The sequence below is a fragment of the Sciurus vulgaris genome, assembly GCF_902686455.1.
Source record: "Sciurus vulgaris genome assembly, chromosome: 2".
Lineage (NCBI taxonomy): Eukaryota > Metazoa > Chordata > Mammalia > Rodentia > Sciuridae > Sciurus > Sciurus vulgaris.
Genome location: NC_136462.1, coordinates 158,598,077 through 158,615,508, shown reverse-complemented (window position 1 = coordinate 158,615,508; position 17,432 = coordinate 158,598,077). Strand labels below are relative to the sequence as shown.

Genomic DNA, 17,432 nt, shown 5'->3' with positions numbered 1-17,432 from the left:
GTTGTACATGACAGTAGCATGCATTTATACATTTTTTTGTATTTATACATTTTAATAGTATAAATAAATGGAGTATAATCTCTCATTTTTTGGATTATACATATTATAGGATCACATCAGTCATATAGTCATACATGAGGTAATCATATCTGTTTCACTCTACTAATATGGCTGCTTTTGAGTTAGTTAACAAACCTGTCTATTATTCACCCATGTGCTACCTCACTTCACTAAAGATCTGTGATAGAATTAAGTTCATTCTCCTGAAGATGTGCAAGGCATAAAAATCCCACTGAATCCCATTACTGTCCAGTGACATTGGATGACTCTGATCAATTGAGTGTGTGCCCTGCATCATGTGCCTTGGTCTGGGGTTTCCAGTCAGCGCTGCTGTGAATTTCTGCTTAACACTTTTTTCTTTAAAAAACTATACCCCACTATTGGGGTCCAGCTCAAATCCATCCTTTTCCATGAGGGCTTCTCCACTGTCCCATACTTCCCGCTGAACTGAATCATTCCTCTTGAACTCCTCCTGTGCCACTCTGTCAAAGTTTTATCACATCCACCTCCCTCATCAGACCTAAGGCTTATTTGCTTTTGTAGTCCACTTACCTCTTCACTAAAGTAGAAATGGTAATGGCCAGAGAAGTAATTAAATAAAACACATATATATAGGAAATACTTCATACTTTAAAACATTCAACAGATGTTTAGAATTCAGTATGTGCATTAGCAAAGCATAATTAGTTCCATTTTTAGCTTTAATTTAGCAGCCAAAAATAATCCTTAAATGTTGAATAGTGAAAAATCTCCATCTTTATTTTCTTCTTCCCTGACCCTAAATTGATAAAAAAGAAAAATCATATGAAAAAAAATAATTGAAGGACTAGCATGTATTGTTACCTTCTGTCCCAAGAATTCATTCCCAAATCATCAAGCAACAACCTGCAGAAATAAAAAGGTCCTCGGGGCTCCACTGGTGAGGGCTGCCCTTGGCTGGTGACGTTCATCACAGAATCAGAATTACACCTCTGAACATGTTCATCTTCTTGTGCACTCTGGCGCAAAATGACCTCAATGATTTCCTTCTCTTGCTCACGATTCATGCCATGTGGGGGTGGGGAGGGCTCATTTAGATTTAGCTGTGATGGTAAAAGGCATTCGGGACTTGTGTGGCCAATGTTTTCAAGTAGTTTGTCAAGGACATCATCTCCTTCTTCGATTTGAGAATGATCTTTCTGAGGTCCAAAAGTGTGATGATGGTGGCCCGAAATCAGAAATGAGGGGTTTCTTCCATTGGGTGCTAAGCATCCCTCCAGAGGTCCATATAAAACCCTTCCATCCCAAGAGTACTTCCCTGATATATCCCTCACAATGACTCTCACATCTGAGAGGGCTCCCCCTGGTCCTTCTGAGAGTGCGCCCCCTGGTCCTTCTGCATGTGTCTGAAGGTAGGAGATGAGGGTACTGTCATTAAATACAAACAGTTGCAGGTTTGGGCTCCTGAACACCTCAGAGGACAGCTCAGTGCCTTCCACATGGGCATTGTCGTGGTTCTCACTGACAAGGCTGTGCAGCATGGCTGGGCCCCCACTGAGAGGGTAGTGACCCAGGTGGTTCACCAGGTGGGCCATCACCATTCGGGCAGTCAGAGGGATCAGCTCCACACTTCTTCTCCTTTTCTCTGTGAATAGCAAAGAATTGAATAGACAGAGGAGAGTGAAGATTAAAACTAAATGCCACCACATTTCAGTGTTTGATGTTTTAGTCTAGGACTTCGTTTTGACTATTTTTTATTTTATTAATTCTTTTTGGTAGGGCTTGAACCCAGGGTCTTGCACACACCAGGCAGATGCTCTACCCCTGAGCCGCATTCCCAACTCTCAACTGTTTTTTTTTTAAACAATTCTATTTTAATTTAAAAGCACAATTTAAAAGGACTACTAAAAAACCAACTTATAGAAGGATCTCATTCTGAAAGGGATGTTAAAAAAATTTGTAGACATAAGAATAAAAAAAGCAAAAGGTCCCTGTCCTTAAAGAGTTGACAGTTCAGGGGTTATAACTCAGTGGCTGAACACTTGCCTAGCATACCTGAGGCCTTTGGTTTGATCCCCACCACCATAAAAACAAACCAAAACCCAAAGAGCTCACAGTTCAAGGAGCACTAGTAAGGACAAAATCCACAGTCAGGGGCAGCTAGGGTCTGGGAGAGTAGCTGAGGGAGGTACCTTGCTTCCCTTGATGGGGTAGAGGTAGACCTGGTAAGGAAACGAATCAAATTTGTGACTGCTTAAATATATTTGAAGCAACTGGCTTAATAATTATTGTGATAATTTATGTTTAGTTGTTAGGGCATTTTAAATATTTAAGAGAATCTGACATATTAATGAATCATGGAAACACTTAGAAGACTTTAACTAAATTTTTAGTTGATGATTAATGCTCAAAAGCAACTGATTTATAAAATTCTTAATACTTACAAGATATACAAAGACTTTGACAACAGTAGTGTAAGGGGATCTTGTAAAATGAAGAATAAAGGAGGAAGAAGCAGATAAACTAAATCCACAAGCATGAATTGAAATGACTACTTAAACTTAAAAGTAGTTTTGGAAATTTCAGTCTGATTATGGATTAATCTAAGAACAAGTGAAAATTAAACCTTTAACTTTAACAGAAAAAAATCTAGATGTTTAAATAAACTAAGGTTTATAATTTGAGCTTGAAGTTTTAGGAAACACTTGACTTTTAAATTCACAATACGAAAATACAAATGTTAATCAAACCTAAGTAAAAGTAAATGTGATTTTTTTTTAATGTTGCATGCCCTCCCCCTAGAAATTAAAAATCCAATTGACTTACTTATGATACATCAGTTTTAGGATGTTTAAACCATAAGGGGGATAAAAATCAAATCCCCAAATCTAAGAAATTCTGGCTAATGACTGAGGAGAATAAGATCATCCTGAGTTTTCTTGTTATTTTTAAAATAATAAGAAATAAGTTATTCAATAATCGAAAATAAAATTTCACATCAAAAGATTCATTTTTTTTAGAAGCAAAGGAGGTGATCTACATCTCTCTCTGAAACTAAACTCTCTCCCCCACGCCCTGGGAGAAGTGAATATGATTTTCACACAACTAAGAAATTTAATGCCCAGATTTAAAACTCAAGCTAAGAAATATTAATGCCCTAACGAGCACACATGAAGCTAGCCAAAGTTGGTGAGTTCATAATGCAAAATACTTCATAATAACAGCACAACAGAACAGGCATAAAACTCTTATCAATAAAGGTCTAATTTGATAAAGGTCCTAGACAGAAAATAACAATTAGACAGTCACCTTTCCTATACTTTTAATTAGATAGGTTATGCTTTCAATTTGAGGTAAATATAAATGTGTATTCTATGTTTGAATTCTGTAATGGGAAATTAACCTGGAGTCTCACTGATCAGGTTATAAACCATGACACAATTACATACTCAATAAGAATCTAAAATAGCTCTAATACTGAAAACTCAAGAAAGGGAGTATTTGTGAAATAACATTGCTAAATACACTGCCTGTGGGTTCTCTGGAATACAAAGAGAAAATCTGAACTGTTAATGAAAAATAGGCTTGTGTCTTCTACAAATTATTTAAAAAAAAATAAAGTTCAAATATTGAACTTATTTTGTTTTCCTAAATTACAGATGAAATATAAGAGCAGGATTTTAGGTTATCCTTTAAATTTCATTTTTTGAAAGTCCTCTAGTCCCCTCTCTTTTAAGTATAAATGATGAGTAATCTGAGCAAACAGGTCTGCTTATTGATGGGCTTTACCATGTCTACTTGTAACTTTATTTTAAAATAGTAAATATACCAAGTAGTAAATAATAGTCTAAGAAAGAATCATTAAAAGTAACAGACAAAAATGTTATATTGCTTATCAGAAATATTACCTGACTGGAAATAGTTTTGTAATGAATGATGAATTATGACAATGAGTGAAATAAATGAGCACATTTTATTTAACCTAAAGACTTATCCTCTTCACTCTTAACAAGATGTACCCACTTAGCACGTGTCTGCATGCCAATAGTTTTTAAGCATCTTATTTTTTCACTTAGTTAAACTGTTAGTGTATTTTAAAAATTCCTTTGTTGTAGAAGTTTCAGCAAATAGTTTTAGTACTATAGAACTATGTTGAGAACAGTTGCCTAAGATCCTAAGGTTTTCTGGAGGATGAATATTCAAGTCAAGGAGTGTTGTGCATAAAAAGGAAAATGGTACCAAAATCAGTGTGCATTTTTAGGTTTTTCCTTTTTCACTAGCCTATTAACCTTTTGCTATTTTCAAGAAACAAGTCATAGTAAACGGTGAACCTATTTTAGAGATAGCCATGTGGGATAAGTGTCAATCACTTTAGGAAAGAGTAAGTTAGTTTCTTGTAAGACATGGATTGCAAAAGAGGAAACAACAAAAGAAATGGATCAAGAGTTATTTTGATTACTAAATATAAATATGTTTGAATTTATAATTGTGGGAAAAATGTCAAGAAGGTATTATAGATAACAGACAGTAGAATTCCAGAAAAAAGACAATGAAATTATTTAGAAAATGGAGGGTGAGCCAGGTGTAGTGATGCATACCAGTAATCCCAGCTGCTCAGGAGGCTGAAGCAGGAGGATTGCCAAGTTCAAAGCCAGTGTCGGCAACTTGGCAAGACCCTGTCTTAGTATAGAAAATAAAAAGGGTAGGGGATAGACTCAATGGTAAAGGGCTCTGGGTTCAATCTCTGCTACCAAAAAAAAGAAAAAAAAAAGGAGGATGGCTAACATGAAATTTACCACATGCCATTCCTGACCAGAATAGTTCAAGAGTCTTTAGTCTATGGCAAAAATCTCAGAGTTAACAATTTATTTCAGGAAAATGATCATTAAGCTTAGACTCAAATCCCACCTCTGTTATTTCTGACTTGTACAGCCCTGAGAAAAATCCCCCTTAACTTTAGTTTGCATGTCTATCAAATGGCATTAAAAATCAGAACTGTCAGATTTCAAGGCCCTGCTCTTTTTCATCCTCATCTCACCTTTCCCTTCATTGCCACCTGAGCCATACTTCAGACTCCATGGTCTTGCAATCATTCCTCGCACTGTGGGCCCTCACATATCAGTGCCTGCTGCACCCCACCCACCACTGGCCCCACAAGAGGGATCTGTCTCAAGTTTCTGAGTGGTCTATCTAGCTAGACCAACACTCTGCCCAAAGTGTTCTGGCAAAACCCATGGCCAAACACCACTGGGAAATAAATCAGTTCCTTTTTTTGCTATTGCTTTCCCCAAGGATTTTTGAAGCTTTTGCACCACTGACTTTCCTTAGACACCTGCTTTCTTCCCTTGACTTCCTAGAAATGATTCTTTCTTGGTCCTTCCATGGATGATCTAGCACTCCACACCCACATTTTTTTTTTTTAAACTTTTAACCATATGGTTATAAGAAATAATACAGAGAGGTCTAAAAAAGCCTTCATCTCAGTGGTCATATCTTGCATATCCATAGCATAGTATCACAATCAGGAAAATGACACTGATAGCAATCCACTGATACTATTCAATGTTCACTAGTTTTACATGCACCCATTTGTATGCGTTTGATTCTATGTAATTTGATCACACATACAGATGCCACCACTTTCTGACTCACAATCCAAGTCTCAGAGGCGGGATGCTTATCTTTCTGGGCAGAGGGATGGTTAAGAAGCAAAGTCCTGACAATTCTCATAGAGTCTAAAATGGACTTTGCTACAAGTAGAGAAATCCTCAAATGGGGACAAGTAAATTCCCATCTCTGTCCATGAGGGTCTTCTAGTCTGAAGTGTCTACAAACTCCTTTCAAAGGCCGCCCACCCTGCCAAGGTTAGACTAGGTCCTTCTCAAATGGAAGCTCCTATGGTGCCACTAGTTCACAAATGAAATGACTCTGGGTTTTCTTGTCTCTCCCATCAGATACAAAACTCTTTGGGGACTGAAAATGAAACTTTTTTTTTAGTTCCATGGATCTGAGACATATGAATCTTTAATAATTCAAAACTGTTTGAATAACTAAGATGGGAAAGGAGCAGAGGAGGAAACAACAACAACAACAACAACGAAAAACACCCCAGGAAAAAAAAACCAGAGAAACAAGGAAAGCAGAATTTGCCATCCACAGAGGACTCTAAAAGCCAGGATTTTAATTTCAACAACCAGATTTAAAATAATAATAATAACACTGCAAGCACTGGACAAAAGGCTACAATTTTTCCATCTCTCCTGCCCACAAGATATTATATTTGGAATGATACTCACCCTCTTCAACAGTCAGCAGGTTCCCCAATTCTGCTGATGAATGATACTGGACTGGCTCAGAGCTCTTCACGTTTGCCAGTGGCAGAAAGGGGTCATAATCCGTGGATGACAAGTCAGCCAGAGTCAGTGTATAATGACTCTGTTGGGTGTACGTGCTCGAGCCACAAACACAGCAGTGTAGAACCTGTGGAAAACAGATGGAATGGCACCCTGGATGCCACCACCTCCTGTCCCCTGAGACTCTGTCTGACCACCATAGCTCTTAAGAGCTAGGATCCCTGCTTGGGAATACTTTAAAACATTGGGTCATTTCCATCCTTAAAAATCTTTTTGCTATTAGCAAGACACAAATGTGTTCTTTCACACCAATGACAATAAATATATTTTTAAAGCAAAAGAAAAGTAAAAAAAAAAGTGCTTATTGTACTATTCTCAGTGATTGCACATACCTAAGGCCTCCTCCATCTACCAAAGGTGACACAAGTATAAGAAAATGAATCAGGAGGTGAAGGGTGGCTGGGGGATAAGTTATCCATGGTGGATGGCTGGATGAGCTCAACGAGCACAGCCTCCTGGCCAATTTCAAGACCGTTTGTAAATTTAAATCAGTACAACTCAGGGCCCCATGAACAATTTTAGTTAAAGCAAATTTAACTATAAGATTTTTAATGTATTCTTATTTTTCACAACATTAGTTTCCTTAATTTATTTTTAATGTTTTTTAAAGCAAACAGATTACTGGAACTATTATACTTTTTTTCCTACCTGGCACAAATAGCTTTTCATCAAACTAATGCTATGATTATTCTTATAAAAGAATAATTCTTTCCTAAATTAAGTAGACATGGACCACATTCCATAAAAATTAGGGAATACTGACCAAACAGTAGTTATTTAAAAATTAAAGATGATAGTCATAGAAAAATGCATGCATCTTTAACTTGGTAATCATTACTTCTCTAAAATTTATCTGTCCTCCTTTCATGTCTCAAGTTATTCTTTTTAAATATTTAACCATCACAGTCCTTTTAAAAAGGGCATTGATAAATAAGGGCACGAAAGACATTTTGGTAGTTTTCTGACATGTAGGTCCTCAGGCCATGCCTTGAGGCCCCGTGGAGACTTACCCTATAGATATAATCCAGCAAGGGGGCCTGGGATGGGTGCTGCTCCTCCAGGACCACCGTGGACACAGGGTGGAGAAGGGCATTCACTGGCAATGCCATGCACCAGTCCAAGAGGCAGAGGAGTAAGGATACAATAAACTGGAAGAAGAGACATGTCCATACCTTATGCTGCAGTCTTTTAAACCTCACTCTGTGTAATAATAAATCAGAGAATTCTTTCTACATATACTCATTATTGAATGGATACACAAATGCTAGGTAGACAAGTAAATACAAGACAGTATATTCACAAGAGATACAGTTAAGGATCAATGTATGTGGATATTATAAAGGGTATCACTATTTGTAATACATTTATTATTCTATCTTACATTTAAAAACAAACTCTAGGGAAAAGTTAGCTAATGTGCCACCTACCTTCTTATCTGTTTCCACTGAGGAGTACTCAGCACTTGGTAAAAGGAAAGCAATCGTAGCCACAAGGATCTGCGTAAAAGATAATTGCCAAACAGACCAGCAAAATAGTTTTAGAACGTATATCTTAAAAGTCTCAAGGTAGTGCTAACTCACTGGAAGAAGGTGATATAAAGCTGAGGGTCAGTTGCGTGCGTATGATTTTGAAAATTGCGAGAAGGCAATGGGGATATATCTGATTTCCACAATACTCTGTTGGAGGTGGAATTGAGGGACCCAGGGAAAGGACTATCTTTCTCTGCAGTCACATAACTTCCACCATTAGTCCCCTCACTTTTCATATTGAAGTAAAAAAGGACATAAGAATAATTATGAAAATGTTCCCATTCAATCATCTCATAAATTACCCCAGTCTCTACCTGCTGTTCTGATGTAAAGGCACCCCTTTAATTCCCAAAAGTATTCCTGTTTAGGTGACAAACTGTATGGTTGCCCTAAAATCCAACTTTACATTTCACATCTCATATTACTATACTCAAAGCTCTATTTCACTGTAGGTCACTTAAGGTAAAAAAAAAATCACTTTTGACTTTTGATGTGTTTCTGGGAGAACAAAGTGATCTTGCCAGTGAAATCTGTCTAAGGCTGAGAAAAAATAAATCGACATCACTTCTTCTCTCACCCTATAATCCCTTATGGGGACAAATCAAATTTCTTCAGTTATCGCTGGATGTGTAAAGACAGGGCATGTTTTAAAAGTGCAGCTATAAAAATTGACAGGAATGGATGTCTTGCCACTGGGCACGTATGAGTGAGGATATTTGCTCAGGTATAAGCAAAGCATCCTTAGCTGGAACTCGCTTTAGGATGCTATGGTTGAAATCATTCTTCCTATTCCTTCTCCCCTCCTCTCCCACCAAGGAACGCTACAGAGGATATAACAGTAGTAATCTCATCACAGCTGGGTAATCATGCTATGACAGAAAGGAGGGTTTGGGTCTCTGTCTGGGAGGTGCTCCTGCTTTACACAAGTCATCTCCTCTACCCTGCACAGAGGGCATCATAACCAGCTGCCTACTCCTTGTTGGCACCATCCAAATTACTTGACAGCCCAAACTACAAAAGGTCTTTTTTGTGAATGTATTTGCCTTTCAAACTCCCCAAGTATCAGCCTCTGCCCTGAAACACTACTGGTTTCTTTCTGTAGTGCCTAGAATCACAGCTGAGAAGAACAAGTCCCACTTGCTCTTATGAAACCCATGTCACACTTTAATGGTTGGTTCTTTACCAATTATTTGAGAGTCTCTAATTAATCAGGTATCAAATACACTGAAAAGGAAATGTGTATGTTTTAGCATTTAAGGAAAAGGACTTACTTCTGCCATTTTCCGAGGCAGAGAGGTTTCAAACACCTGAAGTTTCTCCCAGTAGGAAACCAGCAACTGAAGAATATCACAGGCCACCTGAGCCACAATTTTGTTAGGAAACTACAAAAGGAAACAAAATTCCAAAATAAATACATGACAGGTGCATTAGTCCTAAGAAAGAATAAAACCTCTTCTCAGATTACAGTATATTTGTTTTGTATAAAGTTGATGAAAACTATGTTTGATTAACAGAGAAGTCATATATGTTCACACCACCATTCTAAAACTGTCTGTCTAGCTTAACTGTGTAAACTCAATTTATGCAACTTTTTTATAGAAATAAGTTGCTGCCATTTAAGCATTCAGAAATTAAAACTTCTGTTCACATAAACCATATTTTTTCCAACTACAGGAAATTAAAATACAGTATGTTGTTGAATGTCCCCTATACACTGAACCTTTTACAAGAATTTTACTCATTCTCTCATTGATAAATCTTCACTGATGGCTCTGTAAGGTAGACATTGTCTTCATTTTATATGTGGAGACACAGGGATTGATCAAATGAATTTCTGCCCTCTAAAATGAAATTTGGCCTGTATGTATAACATACTAAGAATCTGTAAAATGAAGAGACTCTGAGAACATAACTCATGAGTTATGGCATATTCAATAACTTTAAATATGATTCCTGAGTCTGGCATGTATCTCCACCACATCTTCTGGATGCTTCCATTTCTCGTGAGATGGATGTCAAAAGGGCAGTACTTGAAAGATCTTCATTTACTATGCTAGGGGAACATGAAAGGGCACCCTGTGCTTTTCTCCCTGGGGTTACAAGGTTATCTATAATTCATTAGCTAGAACAGAAGAATTCATCAATGATCTGTCACTGGTCTAGAAAAACCTCACTACAAGTCACATGAAGCAGCCACCAACTAACATGTGCACCACACAAATAACACTGAAAGGTCAATGTTTAGCACTCCAGTGACAAACGCACAGGATGAAAAAGAAGGTAAGGAAAAGATGATTAATTTTAATTCTACAGAATAAATAGTTACTGATAGGCACTACCTGGCAGGTGTTAGATAGAGCCATGACTCTTCATAGCCTTCCACAGCCATCCAGATCCAGATGACCTGATATCCTCTAGTCTCTTTCCATTACTCTAACACCCTGGCTTGTTTCTGCCATCACTTTTGTACTCACTCCTGGTATGCCTGAACAACCATCCCCCAGTGGAGCTGGCACTGTTTCACCTTTTTGATCCTGGCAAAAAATGTCATGTCCTCCAGGAGGGCCACCACATCCATCCAAACGATTGGCAGCCTACTACTTCCAGCACTTCAGCTTCATCTCTGTTATATTTCCCTCATGGCATTAAGGGCTGTCAGGACTGATCTGACATATTGGTTATTTTCCTACATATTGTGAATCAGTACTTTATCCCTAATGCCTAGCATGGCTCCCTGAAGGATGTGCATGGTCTGCTTAAGGGGAAGAAAAAATGCTGAGCGACTGGGAGAAATTGAGTGGATGCTGGCAAGACTTTTAACTCAAGGAGCTAGAAACAGATGAGGAAAATGATGAGAGTTGTGGCAGACAAGACAAAAGGGCTTTGGGCAGAGAGTTGGGGAGACAGGATAGGCAGAGAGAAGGCAATAGGAGGGGGAAAGAGCTGAGCTATCCCTGGAAGAATGTAGATGGAGAGTCAGGGTTTCCCTTGGTGGGGAGTATCAGGGCATAGGTACTAAGGTAGGAAAGGACCTCAGGAAGAGTACAAGCTGCCATAATGGTGGCAGTAAGGTGGCAGTAAGGCATAATGATGGCATAAGGAATGAGGTGGGAAATGGTGGAGATGAAACAAGTCATTCATTCACTCAAGGAAACAATGTGCTAACATGAATTAAAAACAGAGAATTAAAAGAAACAAGATGTAAAGGACAATTCCTACTTTCAAGGAATTGACAAAGTCATGGGGCTGGCAGGGACTTGTCCTGGTTCAGTATGCCCTGTCCAGTACTCTATTCCAGAGGTTCACTGGACACCCCTGTGAAAGGACAGATTCCTCGGACAGCATGATGAAAGAGAAAGTCAATGATGCCTAGGAGAGCAGGTAGGAGAAAGAATAGCAGGTTGGGCTGAGGATAGTGGCTCAGGGAGGCAGGGATGAGCTGCTTGCCTGAGCCTCAGCTTATGCCTCTCTATTTCTGTAGTCTAGTCCTCCAAGGTAGAATGTCCAGGGTTTCTGAGTATGGTGGCAGCCTAGAACCACCATACACCAGACACCCATCTACTACCCCACCAAATGCAAATAACTGGGGAAGTGAAATTCTCTGAACAGGCGGCCCAACTGGGTTGATCCCACTCACTGTGGCCACAACATGTTTATAACACCCCTTGGGGAAAGCCTCCCCTGTACATGGCTGGTGGGCACAACATCTGTAGGCACACTTGGGTCACCTTCGTTAGGTGTTTCTGACAGGCTCAGTAATAAGCAAGGTGATGCTGGGAACTATATGAAGTCCTAGAAACTTGTGTTCTCTGTAGTATAAATCAGCTGAGGGCAGGAGACCCACTGTTGCCTCTCGATTTCTCTACCTCCTGGCAGTCTCAGAAACTTCCTCAAGTCCTTCAACTCAAAATAGTTACCAGTTCCTTTGTTCTTTCCGTTAACTCTTTCCCTTGTAGTCCTCTGTTCTTCTTAGATTTATATGCTATGTCCTTAAACAGGAATCAAATGGAGGTGTCCCCAGAGAACAGGACTTAAATCAATATGCTTAAGTCAATGGCTAAAGAGAGACTTTCTTCAGCTGCATCCTGTCCCTCTGATTTCTCAGCAGTTCATGCTGGAGCCAGTTCATTTTTTTCCATGTGCTCCTACTCTTTAATTTCTAAATTAAAGAGAGTATCCATCCAGAGTGGGGGAGGATTCAGTAGGACAATACAGGTACTGTGCTGAACAATGGTCTGACAGAATAAGGACTCAGTACATTTAATTGCATTTTTTCTGGTTCCTTGTTTTTCCTATTAATTTTAGAAGAACTGTAGAAACTTTGAAAAGTCACAGAAATGCAAAGAAGAAAATCTGTTTATCCCTTTACTCTGTTATCTATTTCTTCTTCTCTTCTATACTATAAATATAAATACACACACACATATTTAAAATGAATGATATCATTAACTTCTTAATAGTTTTTCCAGGTAAGGGATAGGAGTAGGAGAAATACTTCACATTAAATATGTATGTCCAGATTTAAGTAAAATTAAAATTTGAAAAACAGATCTTAGATTGAGAAAATAGGGTATTTAAAAAATGAAATGGGACTTGACTGATACACCACTTATATCCAACTCTTTTCATGTTAATAATCACATGGAAATATTTCTCTATGGCTTGAGGAGTCAGGAGTGTTCTGTATTCATTGGGTGTGCAAAATCCCCACACACATGGCTACAGTATCCTGGGTTTGACCTGGCAAGCTCCTCAGGCTCCCAGCCAGTGCATTTCTCTCATCTGTGAAGTGCAGGTGGTTTGCAGGATGGTTCTAAGGAATGAACTTGATGACAAAGGCCAGTGGTCAGCACCCTGTCCAGGTCAGAGAGAATGCTCACAGTGTGGTATAGTGGTTGGATAATTTTCCATTCTTCATCATGGGAGTCATAGAAAGAATTTTTCTAGCTCATATGATGTAACTGGTATCATTCACCTCAGGAGTGGTGGAGGAGAGACAGGGAAGAATAAGGTGCCGGGGCACTGTCAGAGGTACACTTGGAGAACAAGAGGCACTGAGTTTGGTCAGCAGGGTGCAGACCACTGAGGGCCCAATGCCTAGCCAAAGATGGGGAATACAACTGACTGATGAGCTCATGGGGTGAAGCAAATAATGCACAAAGGATGGCACAGGGGATATCACTGGTCTGATGATGCCTCTCCCAGCATCAGCTATTGATTGCTGTTGCTATTACAGCTGCATGTGGCAGGCAGCAAAGAAGGTGGGCAAGAAGGACCTGGACATAGGTGCCAAATGGATGGTTTATGGCTCTAATATTGACTCGGCTAGGGGGTTGCACAGGCTTGAATAAGTTCCTTAACTCTCTTGTACATCAGCTCTTCCATTGGTAAAAGGGGGACATTCGCCTTGCCACTGAGAACTACCACAAAGCTCGGAGCACAGAGTCTGGCAGGGACAAGGCATTCACAGGTTCTGAAGATGGAATGATGGCAATGCAAACCATTACCACCGTTTCTAAGTAAGAACCATGATAGCACATGACTGAAGCTCTGGTTTAGGAAGCAACCTAACAACACAGTTAAAAGTTCAATTATGTCTTTAATGTCACACAGATCTACTTTCAAGGCTGATTCCATCATATACCTGAATAACCTTTAGACTTATACCTAATTTATCTGAGCCTTGATGCTCTCTGGTATAAAATGGTGATTAAAACATCCACCTTAAAGAGCTATCATAAATATTCATAGAAGTATTTAGAGAGTTTATCATTATTCTGATCTTGTTTGAGGGCCCAATAAATGGTAACTCTTCTCATTAACAAAGCCAAAGAAATATGTCCCACAAAAACATTTAAGGTTTAGCACAATAATGCATTAACATTCAGTGCTCCAAACTGGAAGCTGTGGGGGCCTTTCCCAGTTCTGTTGAAGAGTATGGGACAAGAAATCTCCCTTTCTTGTCACCCCCATCAACAGATAGCAGATATCCTCCTTGCCATAGGACCTGCCCAGCACCAGAGGAACCCCATCTGGCCACGAGGCTATCAGAACAGTCAGACAATCAATGGCCTGATAGTAGCTGCCAATGGGGAAGCAGTCATTGGTGACCTCATAGTATATTCACAGGGATCTCAAAAAGGAGTTCTGAATCACCTCCTTTTTGTAACGTAGGAGGCAACAAAGATGGGGCTAATTAAAACTAAAATTGAAAACACTTGGGAGATAGTTTAATGTCAAATAAGTACCAAGAATTGGTAATACCTTCAAAGTTACACCTATCACATTGATGGCTTCTTTCACCTGAGGATGGATGGTACACTGTACAAGCTCTTCACAGATCCAAACCCCAAGTGAGCAAATGGCGATGCATCTTTTTAAAAAGAAGGAAAAGAAGCAAAATGCTTATGAAATGATTTATTTCCTTGGTATTTTCAAATGACAAATGTTTTATATCTTTTTATTCAAGGCAGCAAACATTATAGATACATTAACAGAATGTCTTCTTGAGAGAACAGATAGGGAACTTTCAATAGATCAATTTTCAGGACAAATAGAAACACTGACAAAATTAGTATTTAAATATTTCATGAAGTAAGTGGCATGTTTTCTGTTAATTGTCACAGCCCATGTATCACTTATTTTTTGTTTAAACTAATTTATTACATTTTATTATTTTGAGAAAGTTTGGAGGAAAAGTAAAAAACATGAATCTTAGAAAACTGTTGAAAATTGCCTTCCTTATAATAATATGTACAATGCCTACTTACGTACATAAGAAAAACCCTGCGTTTTACTTTAAAGTACATTCTAATGAAACTTTCAAAATTAATTTTAGTGTTATTTCTTTTGAACACTGTGTTAGAACAAGATATTCTGCCAAGAAAGCATGATCATGCCATATACATTTTGACTCTTTTGTTAACCCTACAGAAATTTAGCTTTCTATGTTAAAGGAAAAGGGGAGAAAAGGGAATTGCCAAGACTTGTTGATTGTTAAAATATGGTAGGTGTGGGGAAAATGAGAAATTAAGAATTTCTTACAAATTTCTGGGTTTAAAACTTGGGTAGATGGTGGTGCCATCTGTTGAAATGATATCTGAGGGGCAGTCAGGCTTATGGGGGAACCAAAGGTTTTAGAAGGCAGAGTAAAGGATTCAGTTTTGGTTGTATTAAGTTTGGATATGTTAAGAGATCCAAATTGAGATGACAAATAGGCAGTTTAATATGTAAACCTATAAGTATATAAAGGGTTTTCTAAAGCTCGTCAGTAAGTAGAGAGCATTTAAAGGTTGGTTAGAATAGTACACAACAAGAAAGTCATGAAGAAAAAACTGGCCCAGTCCTAAACCCTGACTCATTCTAATATCCAGAGGCTAGGTAGAGAAGGAGAAGTCAACAAAGTGATAGGAAAGGAGCAGTGGCAGTAAGGTAGGGGCAAAATCAGGAGATTAAGTTCTAAGGAACAGGTATTAAGTAGGAAGACAGTAAAGGGAAACTAACTTCAGAAATGTTAAGCATTCATGTTGAAACTTACATGATAACCTCCAAAATAACTAAAAATGTGTTTATGATTTCCTCAAAAGACCGAGGTACTAAATAGATTGTGAGAAAAAAGTCAAGAAAACAGAAAAACAGGAGGCAGGAAATGAAGGCAAGAAAGAGGAAATGAAAGAAATATTGAGAAAGCTCAACTAAAAACAAAGTATTAATGAAATGAAAATACATCCAATAGATCAGCAATCATGAAGAATATAAACAAATTAAAGCTTCAGTTAAAAGATAAATATCAGACAGGATAAACTTATAAAATCCAGATATATACAGTTTGAACAAAGCCATCTGAAAGAGAAAAATACAGAAAGAAAAATTTTAAAGAAAGTATAAAATAGTTGTCAAGTCAGAAAAGTAGTCTTTAGTATAAAAACATCATCCCTAGAAATAAATCGGATTACTACCTAAGTATAAGATTTGATTCATTATAGGAAAAGGGAAACTATAAAATTGTATGCAACTAATAACTCAAAATATATAGAGACAGAAATACAAGGAGAAAAAGACAAATGTGATCATAATAGAAAAATTTAACATATCTCTTTCAGTAAGTGATCAAGTTGATAAAAAATCAGAAAGAATACAGAATTCATGAAGCACTTGGTTTAAAAAATTAATATAATGGACACATCTAGAACACTATGTTCAACAATCAAAGAACAATGTATACATTCTTTTCAATAATATATAGAACATCTGAAAAAACTGATTATACATTGGGCCATAGAACAAGTTAGAGAGATATTTTGATCCCAAGTGCAAAAGACATCAATAGTAAAAAGATAAATAGAAATAACTATATGCTTGAAAATTAGAAAAATACACTTAAATAACTTATGACTCAATAAAGAAATTATAATGGAAAGTATAAAAAGTTTAGAGAGAAAAATATTACATATTAAAATGTACAGAATTCAGATATAGAAGCATCTAGATAGTCACAAACTGCTAGAAGCCTCAGATGCCTGGCAGAAGCATCCAAAATGTTTCCAGGACTGCCAAATGTCTTCTGGGGCACAAAATCATAAGCAGTAGAAAATCACCACCCTATACATACATCATTTGAATAAACTATTTTTCCATTTTCCTTCTCATTGAAAACATGTATATATTTGTAATCTTGCTTTTTCTTAGAAAAGAGAATGTATACCTTTCTATTTTCACTTGGTAATGACTTTTTAAATAATCAAGCAAGCTTTTCCTGATATGATTCTTACTTTACTTTAATGTGTGTGGAAAAAATGTATTTTTAACCTTAACTGTTCACACATAGAAGTGTATATTAAAATTCTAAAATAGTTTACCTCTTGTTCAACATTTACCTTGCACATTCATTTGGTTCCTCTGTGGCATTCTTCAGTAAAATATTTATGAGGTAATGCTAAAAATACAAAATTAAGTAAAATAAAAACTTTGTGTCATGGTTGGTTTCCCACATGTTCTGACCATGTTCCAGGCAGCCAGGAGCTACTGAAGGACCAAGGAGCTGAGGGAGCTTTTCCTTCAGGAGAGCGTGGTGAAGGAGGAACATTGGGCTTATCTCTGCAGAGACTCCTTGGGCAATTCAGCCAGCTACAGCTGAGTGTTTCTGGATATCCATTGAAAGCCTCGAAAAGCAATGAGACTTCCAGATAGGAAAATCTTCATTTTCTTTTACTTTAATTGGATTACATACTGTATATTGAATAATATATTATAATTGTGTATTATAGATTGATTGATTGATGCTGGGATTTTTTTTTTTTAATTCTCTAAGAAATAATTTGGAATTTCAAATTATTAGTAGTATTTAATCAAGTCAATAATAGGATTGAGTATTTAGCTTATTTTAATATTTCTTTATAAATTCATTTGATATACTAATGCAACATAACTAAGCTAATAAAATTACTACAAA

The 17,432-nt window shown here is 37.5% G+C and overlaps 1 protein-coding gene across 1 annotated transcript in view; it reads right to left on the bottom strand.

The window, feature by feature from the left end:
* RALGAPA2 (Ral GTPase activating protein catalytic subunit alpha 2) overlaps window positions 1-17,432 on the bottom strand; it is a 309,855-nt gene that overhangs the window by 118,284 nt on the left and 174,139 nt on the right. Inside the window, 7 exon segments of the mRNA XM_079124240.1 lie at window positions 904-1,684; window positions 6,336-6,519; window positions 7,463-7,600; window positions 7,880-7,948; window positions 9,253-9,363; window positions 14,246-14,354; window positions 16,858-16,916. Coding sequence (XP_078980366.1) covers window positions 904-1,684; window positions 6,336-6,519; window positions 7,463-7,600; window positions 7,880-7,948; window positions 9,253-9,363; window positions 14,246-14,354; window positions 16,858-16,916 — 1,451 coding nt within the window.